Source organism: Chinchilla lanigera, unplaced genomic scaffold (assembly GCF_000276665.1).
Source record: "Chinchilla lanigera isolate Chin_1 unplaced genomic scaffold, ChiLan1.0 scaffold00050, whole genome shotgun sequence".
NCBI classification, from domain to species: domain Eukaryota; kingdom Metazoa; phylum Chordata; class Mammalia; order Rodentia; family Chinchillidae; genus Chinchilla; species Chinchilla lanigera.
The window spans coordinates 3,974,786-3,986,565 of NW_004955451.1; the positions used below are offsets into that span (position 1 = coordinate 3,974,786).

The following is an 11,780-nucleotide window of genomic DNA, read 5'->3' on the forward strand; positions in this document are numbered from 1 at the left end:
TAGAAGGAGTATTCAGCCATAAAATTGAATGAAAGTGTATCATTTGCACTGGATGCTTTATATTCAATAAAGTAAGTACTGAAAGACAAATACCACAGGTTCCCACTTCATGTGGAGCTCAAAAGTTGATCTCAAAGAGATGAGAGCAGTGGTTGCCAAAGTCTGGGAAGAACGTGGGGAGAGGGAGGCATGGAGAGAGAATCGTGGATACCAGGGTGCTGCTGGGTAAGGGAAATGACTTTTTCTTTAGCACACTAGGATAACCATGTTTGGCAACAACTAATAGGATATTTCAAAATAGTAGGATGGATTTTGAATGTTCTCAACACAACGATATATGTCTAAGGTGATGGATATGCCAACTACCCGAGTCTGATCACTACACATTATATACATGTATTAAAATATTATATCTATAAATATGTATCAGTTAAAAATGCATGCCTTAAAAATAGAGGAAAAAAATCATTGATAGATATACAAAAATAAAACTTTCAGGTCCAAATAGGATAAAAGAACAAACTTAACACTATGTTGGTAGAATTTTACATATATATATATTTTATAATACATATTCATATAAAATACATATATATGAACTGTTTGTATCATGGGTTTGTGTTTTAGGCTACAGACTGTTTACAGTGAATCAAGATTAAAGGAATTGCTGTTTTGTCCAATGAGTAGAAAAAAAGTGATTTGGAAAAAATATGCTTAGTCTAATGAAATTAATACTCATTTCAAATTATAACTTAAAAAAAAACCTCTGATACTTAGCTGGGCATGGTGGTGCACACTATAATCCTAGTATTTGGGAGACAGAGGCAGGAGGAGTGCTGCAAATTAGAGGCCAGCCTGGCTACATAGTGAGTTCAGGATTAGCCCAAACTACATAATGTAACTGTGTCTCAAAACAAACAAAAACCCCACAAAAGCTGTGGTGCTCAATTTTAAACTTTGAAAACAATACAACCACTGCTCTGAACTAAAGAGAAACGATTTATGTGGCTTTTTCTTTGGTTTGTTGAATTGTTAGGATTCAGTGTAGAATTCTCAGGTTAATAGATAAGCTTTCCTTTTCATTTTATTTACAGTAGTTTCTTGTCAAAAACATGTTCTTTTTTTCCAGGAATGAGTAGCGACAGTGACATTGAATGTGACACTGAGAATGAAGAGCAGGAGGAGCACACCACTGTGGGCGGATTTAATGACTCTTTCATGGTGCAGCCCCCAGATGAAGGTGCAACACGTGATGTCATTTTACACAGATTCACAAAACCATCCCTGCTGCCTCTTTTTCTTCTTGTGCTGCTGCTGCTTCTACTTACTCTGCTCTGCTACTTTTGCTTCTTTTGCTTGTTTTTTTTAAAATTATTGTCATTTGTGAGACAAGATTCTTTGATAAACTATATGGTGAGTACTAAAGAAAATTAGTAGGTAGTTTTTGACTTGGTTAGACACCTAGTCAGTGCCACTTCCACAGCCTGTTATATAGCCAGTGACCTGAGAATGGCTTTAAATTATGAAGAGTTGTAAGAAACAAAGAATTTTTAAGAGATACAATTTTTGCCCTGTGGTGCAGAATACCTACTGTCTGCCCCTTTATAAAAACAGTTTGCCAACAAGGTTTCAGCTATTCGATTTACTTTCCTTTTTTCAGATTCTTTTTTCTAGCTGACTATAAGATAATTTTAAAATAACCTAGATTTCTTAGAAATTCATGCAGCTTATGGAATCATCGGCCTTTTTATTATTTTAATGGGGTTTGAACTCAGGAATTTACTCATGCTAAGCAAGCACACTACCGCTTACTATAGCTCAAGTCTGGAATCATCAATTTTTAATTCCTTTTCCCCCAAGAAAATTTTTAGAGAAAAAAATCACTAAGAGAGACTTATTTTTTATTTTACTCTGTGTTTATTTGGATTCCTTTTACTGAAATGAGACAGCATTTTATAGTTTTATATTATGCTTTACTTTTCACTTAAATATATTCATTTATCATCTGAAATTTTTTTATGGCAACCTAGAATTCTGTCATATGGGTATACCATAACCATTACCCTGTGAAGTACTTTTCTAAAATACAGATTAAACAATAAAATCATATGAAATTAGAGAAGTACTCAAAGTCACTTAGGAGTTTAAATAACTAATCTGAGCATTCCTTTGCAAGATTTCCTGGAATGGCATAATTGTCAGGGTTATACTAATTGTTATCTTTTTATTTTTACATATTTCACTAATGTCCTAGTATCTTTTTCAATACAGAACCAAGCCATTTGATGATTTGTAAGTATTAAGGCACTTTTAGTGATTTCCTCTGCTTCTAAAAGAAGCATCCAGATTTGGGGCAAGTTATTTTAAGTGTTGGTGGGGTCTTGCCATGATATTTGCATGTGTACTTCAATTGGCTTTGAAATCCATTTTGTGTTCACAATGTGAGTCTTGAGTGTGTATCACCTTTTCTTGTCCTTTTCTTCAGCTGCCCCCTCAGTGTCCTCAGGAAGCAAAAGTTAGGCAGTGCCTTTCAGCTTCTATTTGTGGATGTCTGTTACACATTTTGGTTTTTCTCCTTCATTTTCCCGTTGTGTTTGCTTACATGTGACTCAACTAACAACCTGCATACCTTTACCGTTTGAATAACACATTTGGTAAGATCGTTTAAAGGCTTGCAAAAGAAAATATATACCTTGTAGTGGCATCTGCTTGTGATTTTAAAATTTTTTATTCTTTATTCTTTTCTTAGATTCTCATTCCAGTTTTCCTGATGGTGAACAAGTAGACCCTGAAAATCTCCACTTCAATACTGATGAAAACAGTGGAAGGTAATTGCCAGATGGACTTACAAGCTACCTTGACCCTAAAATTGGTTGTAGTTGGTGCTCAAATTTGTCATCAATCAGATAATCAGATTTAGTCTCATTTTGTCATCATCTGTACTTACAATAGTAATCCAGAAACGGATACAGAGCAGCACAGTTCTAGTATGACAGTAGTATGTGGGAAAAAATTAACAGTGTGGGAAGAGTTCTTTATAATATAATAAAGTAGTAGTGTAGCCCTCCGTTAATTTTAGCAAATTAGTACATTCACAAAAGGCAGTTTGTATTCTAGAGCAGAAGGCCAGCTAACTTCCAGAAAGTGTACCGAGAGGCATGCAGTAACTTGCTCATTGCGGGTGCTCTTCTGTCTTTGGCTAGATGCTCAGTTGTGTTTAAGTAACTACCTTAATATCTTGAGTTTGAATCATAGTTCATAGTTTCATTAGGGCCGGTAGATGAGTAAACAAAAAAAACTAGTTATTGATTCTGCCATATAGAAACTTTACATGAATAACCAAAGTAATACTAAACTAAATCTCCTTTTTGGAATATGTTAACAGACTCAAATTTATTTATTTACTTTTTGTCTCTTGTTCAAGTGCAGGCACTCTGTTTGATGGCACATGATCTTTTGGCAAATGTAATTTAAAATTAACATAGATTGGTTATGTTCCTGGTCATATGTAATATTGTTTTAAAATTTTTCATTGTCTTCCCTGCCTCTTAAAGTACAACTGTAGTGCAACAAATGATTTAAAACTGTCTTCTTTATTTTCATTAGTTGTATATTGATGTCAGTGCCGATAAAGACATATTGCACAGTGGCTTACATCAGAATGAAACTGTGATATATAAGGTTTTCTTTCCTATTCATAAGTAATCCCCACCCTAAAATTGCCAAACTTTACCACTGTGCTCCTGTATTTGTTTGAGCTGCTATATATCTTTGTGAAAATTACACTGAAAGTTGACCAAGAGATTATTGAAAAAGCATGAATAACTATATGTACATGTGAGAGACATTGCATCAGCTTATATTTTACTGTTGTTCATTTTTTCATGTCTGATGTCTTGCCTGAATGCCATGATGCATAGTCTACTTATTTTCAAAATAGTTTGCACTTTTTGTTAATAAAAGTAACTTGAGCAAATATGCCTCTGAAGTTTATTAAAAATGGGGACTAGAAACCTCTTTTTGTTCTATTACCTGTACCTGTTTAGCAATATAGACAAGATCATTTTGTGAAGAGGGGTGATGGGCAACTTCTCTCTTTGTCCTTGTATGATCATAATAACCTCAAAGACCAAAAGATTTCTTCATAGATGATAACTTTTTTTTCCCTTTTGACTTTTTGAGACAGAGTTTCACTACACAGTTCAGGCTGGCCTTGAACTCACTTTGTAGCCCATACTGGCCTCAAACTCACAGCAATCCTCCTGCCTCAGTCTCCTGAGTGCTGGGATTATAGACGTTTGTCACTATGACTGGTCATAGATGATAACTTGTAGTTGAGACTTGGTAAGTTTTAGTAATGGAATCTTTGGAAAATATAATTCTTCCCCTAGTTCCTAGCCAACCTATATATATGAATTCTGTACCCAGTTTTTTTAAAAAGAGTCTTAAGTTGCTAAGACTGGTCCCAAACTCCTGGGTTCCAGTGACCCTCCTGTCTCAGTCTCCTGTACAACTGTAGTGCAACAAATGATTTAAAACTGTCTTCTTTATTTTCATTAGTTGTATATTGATGTCAGTGCCAATAAAGACATATTGCACAGTGGCTTATATCAGAATGAAACTGTGATATATAAGGTTTTCTTTCCTATTCATAAGTAATCCCCACCCTAAAATTGCCAAACTTTACCGTTGTGCTCCTGGGACTGTATAGATAGGATTGCTGCATTGTGCCAGGAGTGTATCCCTTTCTTTAGTGAGGGCAAACGCTTTGGTGCCATCCCTCTTGTTTGAGGTGGCGTGCTTACCTTGGCTACGCTAGATTTCAGGTAGCTGTGAAACAGGGAAGAGGCAAGGGAGAAGAATCACTTGCTCTCCTTTGCTTGCCCCAGCTGTAGTGCCCTAATAATGTTCACTATTTCCTCTCTGCCCTCTTTTTTGCTGAAAGGCCTCATTTCTGTTAATCTCTATTATCTTGCTTCTGTAGTGTTTTTATCTTAATTCCTACAAAATTTATTTTTAATAGTTTGTTGTTATTTTTGTTTTCCATGCTGGGGGTGGAACTCAGAGCATCACACATGCTAGGCACGAGTTCTACCACTGAGCTACATCCCCAGCCCTTGATGGGGTTTTCTGTTAGGTCTAAAGCATAGTGGTCATGTTTGTACTGGGAACGAGCATGTGATAGGTGGACAACTTACCACTTGGGTCACTGAATCTTTCATTACCAGTTTCAGTGGATGAGTTGTGTATCGTCCTCCTTTGGCAGATGAACCTGAGCTTCAGGGAAGTCACCTAGTTCTCTTTAAGTTTCAAAACAGGGATGGGATGGGTAGTTGGTGTAGTGCTTTTATAGCACATCACACAGGAACCAAACTCAACATTCCTACACCTACTAGTTAGAAACCTAAAGATTGTCCTATTTTTTAACTTTTGAGATTATTTTAGATTTGCAGGAATTGGAAAAATTGTGAGAGTTTTCTTATACTCTTTGCCCACCTTCTTTTTAAAATATCTAACATAACCATAGAATAATGAGCAAATTAACAACTTAATCTTGGTTGCAGTACTGTTATCTGAACTACAGAAGTTGCCCAGGTTCACCAGTTGTTTCACTGATGGCTTTTTCCCCATTCCAGGATTCAGGTCAAGCATTCCACATTACATTTCATTATATTTCCTTAGTATGCTGCAGTCTATGATAGTTCCTCGGTTTTTCCTCATTTTCATGACTCTGATTTTTTTTAAAGGACCAATTTATTTTATAGAATGCTCTTCTATTTGGGTTTGTTGAGTGCTTGCTTATATTCACTTGAGGGGATGGTGTATTGATAAGGCTACAACAGAGGCACTCTGCCCTGCTCGGGGAATCATGTCAGGGGGTATGCGATGCTGACATTTATTATTGGCAGTGTTAACCTTAATTACTTGGTTATTTGTTTTTGTTTGGTTTTTTTTTTTTTTTGGTTGGTATTTTGTTTTTGAGGTGGGGTTTTCAAATGTTTCCTAGTCTGGCTTGAGTTCCTAGGCCCGGTGATCTTCCTGCCTCAGCCTCTCAAGTAGCTGGGCCTCAGGCATGTGCATGTGCACCAAGCTAGTACAGTTATTTTTTTCATTAGCCTTTCAGTATAATGTCAAAATAATTTTAAGATTTATTTAGGTTTCTAGATTGAAAACTACATTAGTTTCTTTCCTGTCTTCTCCATCATGATTATGATTCATTTGTAATACAGTTAGATTCATCATTGTAGTCTGCATTCTGTCCTCCCACACATATCCTTGTTGACTTTTTAATTTACATACATTAAAATTCAGTCTTTCTGGTATATGGTTCTGTGGGTTTTCACAAGTGTTGTGTACGTGCCACCACAATACTATATAGAGCATTTCAGTAGTCGTAAAAATCCCCTTTTCAGGGCTGGGGATTTAGCTCAGCGGCAAAGCGCCTGCCTGGCAAGTGCAAGGTCGTGAGTTTGGTTCCCAGTACCGGAGAAAAACCAAAAAAAAAAAAAAAAAAAAAAAAAAAAAAAAAAAAAATCCCCTTGTCATGGCCCTTTGTACACAGCCACCACCACCCCACCACTTCTTCTAAATTCCTGGCCACCACTGATTTATTGTCTTTCCTTTTAGTTTCCTTTTCCAGGGAGTCATGTAAATGGAACACAAAATATATAGCCTTTCATGTAGCAAAATACAGTTAAATTTCATGTCTTGTGTGAATCAGACTTAATTCCCTTTTGATTGCTGAGTAGTATTACATTACATAGGCCACTGTTTATTCATTTGTCTATTGCAGGACATAAAGGTTGTTACTAAGTTAGGATGTTTATGAACCTTACAAACATGTACAGATTCTTATGTAAGCACAAGTTTACTCTCCATGGTATTAAATCCCTATGGGTGGGGTTGTCGTGTGTAATATAAGGTTGGCTGCCTCTTTCTCTGGTTCTTGAGGACCGTCCTCTAATTTGGAATTCCGAATGTAATAGAGTCATTTACGGTGGACCTAGTTTTTGCTGACAGTCCAGGCTTCACACCAGAGAGGCCAGTTACCAGCCTGATGGCCATAATCAGCCATGCTTGTATATTGAAATTTCAGTAAAAACTGTGGATATTGAAGACAAGGGAGCTTCCCTGATGGGCAGCATTATATCATTGTGTTGAGTGTGCTGTTAAGATAATTTGCTGAGGATAAGGCATCTTCATATTTGGAACCCTCACAGATCTCACCCTGTGTGCCTCTCCCTTAGCTGCTTTGTATTTGTATCCTTTTATTATAATAAAGTTGTGATCATAAGTAAAGTGCTTTCCTGGGTGCTATCCATTGTTATAGTGGGTTACCAAACCTGACTGGAATGGTGGGAACCCCTAAACTTGCATCCAGCTGGCCAAAAGTGGCAGAGGCTTAGGGAACCTCTGACTTGAAACTGGAATCTGAAGTGAAGACAGCCTTATGGGAGACTGCCCTAAACCTGGGAAGTTTGGTCTAACTTGAGGCAGTTGGTCTAAGAACTCATTGCACTAAGTCACTTTTAAAGTATATGCTTAATTCTAAAGCTGATAAACATCCACAGGTATTATTACCATTTTGTATTCCTACTGGCAATGTATCAGACTTCGTTGCATCCCATGAACACTAGGAATTGTCACTGGTTACTTAGCCATTCTAATAGGTGCATTTTGGTATTTGTTTTGCTAATATTTTGCTAAGAATTTTTGCATCTATATTTACAAGAGATATCAGCCTGTAGTTTTATTTTCTCCATCTGATTTGGTATCAGTAGAGTGATGCCGACCTCATGAGTCTTCCCTGGAAAGTAATGTGTAGAATTGGCATTATATATCTTTAACTGGCAAGTTTACCAGCATAACCATCTGGTAGTAAGTTTCTTTTTCTTAGCTGTGGTGTGTTTACTGTTTATTCCACTTGCTGTCCTCTGAGTTTTCTGGATCTGTGGTTTTGTGTGTATCATTAATTTGGGAAAATGCTCAGTCATTATTTCTTCTACCCATTACCTTTCTCTGTATTCCATTTATGCACACCTTACACTGATATCCTTACAACTTTTATATGTGCGATCTTTCTGGGTTTTATTTTTGTCCTTTTCTTTCACTTGTGTTTTTAGTTAAGGTTTTGGGGATTCAAGGGCAGTTTTGTTTGTGAGTTTTTTGTTTGTTCTTTGTTTTTTGTTTCTGCAATGCTGGGATTACAGGCGTTTGCTCCCAAGGCTGGCTAATTAGGGCCATTTTCATTGACTTTCAGGTTTGTTGGTTCTGCCCCTAAGACTGATCAGCCAATCAAAGACATTAATCATTTGTTACAGTATTTTTCTTTTCTGACCTGTTACACTTCCCATTTCTTTGCTGACATCACCCATATGATCTTATATATTATCTACCATTTTTCCTTAACATATTTTTTTAAAATTGTCTCTTGGGCCAGGAATATATCTTGGTGATAGAGCACTTGCTTAGCATCCTTGAGGGCCTATGTTCTATCCCCAGCACGCACATGCGCGCGCGTGCGCGCGCACGCACACACACACAATCTCAGCTGGAAAATCTTAGCCAGCCATGGTGGTACATGCCTGTGACCCAGCATTTAGAAAGTCTAGGTATGAGGATTGCAAGTTTGAGGCCAGCCAAGGCTACATAGTGAGACCGTCTCCAAAAAAAAGTTCAGTTTTAAAAATCTGTGTCTGGTGTTGGTGACTGCTCCATCTCTTCAGAGTGTGTGTGTTGTTTTGGTTTTGCCTTTTCCTCTGCCTCTGTATATTTTGCTAAAAGTAATACAACTAACATGAAACAGTAGATACTTTAGTGAATAGATACTTATGCCTGAAAATAAGCATGCATTTTTTTCTGCTTACACCATCATTGCACAGATGGTATTAATCTAATAAGGAGTTAGGCTTGTTTTAAGATTCGTTGTAGATATGATGAACCTTAGTGATTTCTGGTTCCTACAGCAGTACATTACTGTATTACTGATAGTAGCTAGGTTGATGGAGCAGTGCGTGTCCAAGCTTTTCACTGTCCTGTGGCTTGAACAAGATCCCTCCCACCCTGCGGTCATGGTAGGCAAACCCTCTGCCTCTAAACCTTGCCCCTCTGTTCTGTTGCTGCTGTCTTGCCCTTCTCCCAGAAACATTCTGCTGCTGTTTGGAACATGGCTGGGGCTGGTGTTCATAGTTGTAAATGCTGGGGGTGGGGGTTGTCTTAGTTTACTTGCCCTTTCCCAGGTAGTTGCAGACCCACTGACCTTCGTGCCCCTCGTACAGGGGTAGGGTTCTTCCGCCCTGCCGGCTTCCTTGGCTGCAGTGACAAGTACCAGTGCCTTGAGGGAAGCAGTATCTTTGGTCTTTCACCACCCCCCTGCTGCCCTGTGTAATCCCTTCTCTTCCATGGACCAGGTTGGAGGAAGGTTTTGGTTTTTCTGCACCTTTCTCCAAGGATGCTGGGTACCTCTCCTGTGTCTGCCCCACAGCTGACACTTCCTAGGGCTCTTTTCCGTCCTTCCTGTGAGCCCCTGGTAGTGATTGTGTAGAAAAAGCCTGCAAGAAGGTGCAGACTCCAGCAGTTTCTGTAGTGTGCCCCCACCCCATGTACTTGCAGCCCATACTGTCCCTTCGCTAATGATCACTTTAGCTAAATGTGCTAGTGTTCGCTCTCCCTGTAGAAACCTAACACCCTCAACTTCAGTTAGCCACTCTTCAACCGTAGTTTTCCAATGTTGTTTTTTGTTTTTTTTAAGTCCTAATTTGTATTTAATCTGGCCCACTTTCATTGTAAGAGTGATAGCAACGTTTCTTCTAGCTCCGTGTCTCACAGAGCAGGGTACTGTTTTGTTTTTTTAAACAACTTAACAGTTTACCAAGTGTCACTTGGGCAGGTGTCATTTCAACCAGTCAACTCTTGTATTGAATAAATTTGATGAAATTGTCATTTTATATTTCCTGTAATATTATAAAATTTAATGAAAAAATATGCAAATTTTAGTCATACTGTATTTAAATAATTGTATTGGTAAGTGGTTAATATGTAAAGTATACACTGTTGAATTAGAGACAGTATAATTTTAAAGCCATAATTCAAAAAATAAACTTTTAAAATTTTTATCTAAGTTCACTTTTACTTTTAAATTACAAGGCTGAGTATAAAAAGTTTGGAAAACAGAAAACCCAAGAGCCATTTTCTTTTTTGCATATTCATCTGTCTTTACATGACCATATTTTTTTTTTTTTTTTTTTGGTTTTTCTCCGGTACCGGGAACCGAACTCACGACCTTGCACTTGCCAGGCAGGCGCTTTGCCGCTGAGCTAAATCCCCAGCCCCTTACATGACCATATTTTTAAACTTCTCATTCGATCTCTACTTCTCACATGAGTCAATAAATACATACTTCATAGTCTAGATTTATAGAAGCTTTCAAACTCTGCCCAGTGGGGCTAAATGGCAAATGGTAGGTAGCATCAGCCACTCTGTAGTTTGGGCCATAAATCGAGGGCGCTGCCCTGTTTCTAAACCTCTGTCCTCCTGTTCCGGTTCAGCAGAGCTCTTCTGAGCCAGAGTGCTCAGCCAGGCCCTGCAACACGGCAGCGTCCCTGACATGCAGCTGGAGGGCTGCTCTGTTTTTACCTCTCGGTCATTTCCGTGTGACCTGGTTAGGCTGTAGTAGCTGTGCTTAACTGCCCGCCCTTATCCTCTAGCCCTCACATTACAGTATTGGGACTGGCAAGAGCTTTTTCATCTTCACATTTTGGTTACTTGTTTGAAAAATGATTTCTCCATATGTTTGTCACTTCTGACAGATTTTCACATTTGTTTCCCTGTTTCAAAAGCAGAATCAGAAAATCAGAACCTCTGTGTGAAGGGCCCTGCTTGCAGCCTGAAGGCAGGGCACATCTTATCTGGAAGTCCCGTTACTGGGTGGCATCCTACAACTTAACATAAGAGGTATGCTAAACCCAGTGGCCTGTGGAAGAGCACTTTGTTGTTGAACAGTTTGGGGTCTCAAAAGAACCCAATTTGTTTGAAATATAAAGAAAGGCTCTTCCAAGGCCAACTAAAAATAGACTTCCTAAAGCGCAACAGAAATGTTCTTCACTGATTGCTGTTAAAGTAACTGGTGACTCAGTGGTACAGCCTGTGCCGAGCGTGCTAAAAGCCCTGGAATCAATGCTCAGCTGCAAGACAAACAAACAAAAAAACCAGGCTACAGCCCTGTAATCAGAAAGGAAAATGAAGCCAAGGTGCAGTAGCACACTCCTATAAAGGCCAGCATAACACCTTATCCATCCATCCATGTAGGCTTTATTTTTTTGACCGGGGGTTAAACCCAGGGCCTCATGCATGCTTAGTGTTGTACCAGTAAGCTACGCCCCTGGCTCAAGATAGTGATTTCCAATAACTTTCCAACAGTACATTGCTATTAAGTTCAAATGATTATTATACCTAATGGTTCACTTAAATCTTCTTATATGTTACTGCTTCAGAAAATACTAAATTTTAAGGATTTTTTTCAAAGATAAACTACACTTATCAAAAGGTCCTTTTCTATGTATAAAGTATTAAAAACTGAAGTTAGGGAATTTGGAATTTAAAATCATTGTAATTGTGTGAAGCTAAAAGGTCTTAATGGTGAGAATGAATAATAATGCAGGGTACTTAACTAGTTTTTTATTTTGTACTTAACCAGTTTACCTCCCATTCCTTTAGATGCAGGTTAATTGTCTTCACTTCTGTTCCCCCATGTCCACTTTTCTTCTTTTTGCAGGGGCGAC

At 38.1% G+C, this 11,780-nt stretch overlaps 1 protein-coding gene across 10 annotated transcripts in view; it reads left to right on the plus strand.

The window, feature by feature from the left end:
- Positions 1 to 11,780, plus strand: part of Trim37 (tripartite motif containing 37) — a 174,422-nt gene that overhangs the window by 135,029 nt on the left and 27,613 nt on the right. For 6 of the 10 annotated variants that reach the window (XM_013519214.1, XM_013519216.1, XM_013519215.1 and 3 more), the window contains exons 23-24: positions 1,130 to 1,240; positions 2,750 to 2,828. In XM_013519214.1, coding sequence (XP_013374668.1) covers positions 1,130 to 1,240; positions 2,750 to 2,828 — 190 coding nt within the window. Of the gene's footprint in view, positions 1 to 1,129; positions 1,241 to 2,749; positions 3,977 to 10,838; positions 10,954 to 11,780 lie in introns of those variants that run through there. The other 4 variants (XM_013519212.1, XM_013519217.1, XM_005393999.2 and 1 more) reach the window with 2 other exon arrangements.